The sequence below is a fragment of the Plasmodium reichenowi genome, assembly GCF_001601855.1.
Source record: "Plasmodium reichenowi strain SY57 chromosome Unknown, whole genome shotgun sequence".
Classification (NCBI taxonomy): domain Eukaryota; phylum Apicomplexa; class Aconoidasida; order Haemosporida; family Plasmodiidae; genus Plasmodium; species Plasmodium reichenowi.
The window spans coordinates 627-2,074 of NW_017962244.1; the positions used below are offsets into that span (position 1 = coordinate 627).

At 19.0% G+C, this 1,448-nt stretch overlaps 1 protein-coding gene across 1 annotated transcript; it reads left to right on the plus strand.

Moving 5' to 3' along the window:
- Window positions 1-570: 570 nt before the first annotated feature.
- Window positions 571-1,338, plus strand: PRSY57_0007200 (40S ribosomal protein S11, putative; the record flags this gene model as incomplete). The annotated part of the gene is made up of 3 exons (XM_012906221.2): window positions 571-742; window positions 908-1,085; window positions 1,233-1,338. The coding sequence occupies 3 exons, from the start codon at window positions 571-573 to the stop codon at window positions 1,336-1,338; spliced, it is 456 nt and encodes a 151-aa protein (XP_012761675.1).
- Between the last annotated feature and the right edge of the window lie 110 nt (window positions 1,339-1,448).

A 1,448-nucleotide genomic window follows, 5' to 3' on the forward strand; every position in this document is an offset into this window, starting at 1 on the left:
TATTATAATAAATATATATGTAAAATCATATAGTAATAAAATAAATATATTTTATATTTATATATATATAATATATATGTAATGTGATGAGAAAGAAAAAAACATACATAATAAAATTTTGAATAATCCCCAAAAAAAAAAAAAATAAGTAAAAAATAAAATTAAATATCCTTTTTTCTAAAAAATAAAAAAGCATGAGGAAAAAACTATAGAAACAAAAAGGAAAAAAAAAATAAATAAAAATAAAATTATTAATATAATAATATTAATTATATGTATATATATATTTTTTATTTTTTATAATTCAAAATTAATTTAAAAAAAGATATATATATTTTTTTTTATTTATAGAGATATAAAATATTATTATATATTTGAACAATTTTTTTTTTTTTTTTTTTTTTTTTTTCTATTAAAAGTTTTAATATATAATTGCTTAAAAATTACATAACAAAATTAAAAAGAAAAAAAAATATAAACATATAAATATATTATATATATATATATATATATAATATATATATATTAATACCTTTTTGAATAATTATTTAAATTACATAAAAAATAAAAATGGCATCAAAAAAAGTAAAAACACCTCAACCTGAAACAGCAATTGTTTCTGGCCCTCAACCAAAAGAAGGAGAATTAGTTTTTGGTGTGGCTCATATTTTTGCTTCTTTTAATGATACATTTATACATGTAACAGATTTAAGTGGAAGAGAAACTTTAGTTAGAATTACAGGTAATAATATATATATATATATATATATGTTTATGTTTATGTTTATGTTTATGTTTTTTTTTTTTTTCTTTATGTTCAAACCAGTTATTGTTCATTCCGTATTTTGTATATCCATAATGTATATTATAATAAAAATATAACATTTTAATAATCTTCATATTATAGGTGGAATGAAAGTTAAAGCTGATAGAGACGAATCTAGTCCATATGCTGCTATGATGGCTGCTCAAGATGTAGCTGCAAGGCTAAAGGAATTAGGAGTTACAGCTATCCATATTAAACTAAGAGCCTCCGGTGGTACTAAATCTAAGACCCCTGGTCCAGGAGCCCAATCAGCCTTAAGGTAAAAATAGTATATATATGAATATATACATATATATAAACACATATATATATATATATATATATATATATATATATATATATATATATGTATTTATTTATTTATATATTTATATTATATTTATTTTATTTTCCTTTGTTATTATAGAGCTTTAGCACGTTCCGGATTAAAAATAGGAAGAATTGAAGATGTAACTCCCATCCCAACAGATTCTACAAGAAAAAAGTCTGGAAGAAGAGGAAGACGTTTATAAATGTATTTATATTTTTTCATATATATAAAAAAGAAATATCAAGCCTGTATATTTGTATATAGGACTTTTTCTTTTTTTTTTTTTTTTTTTTTTTTTTTTTAAACCTCAAT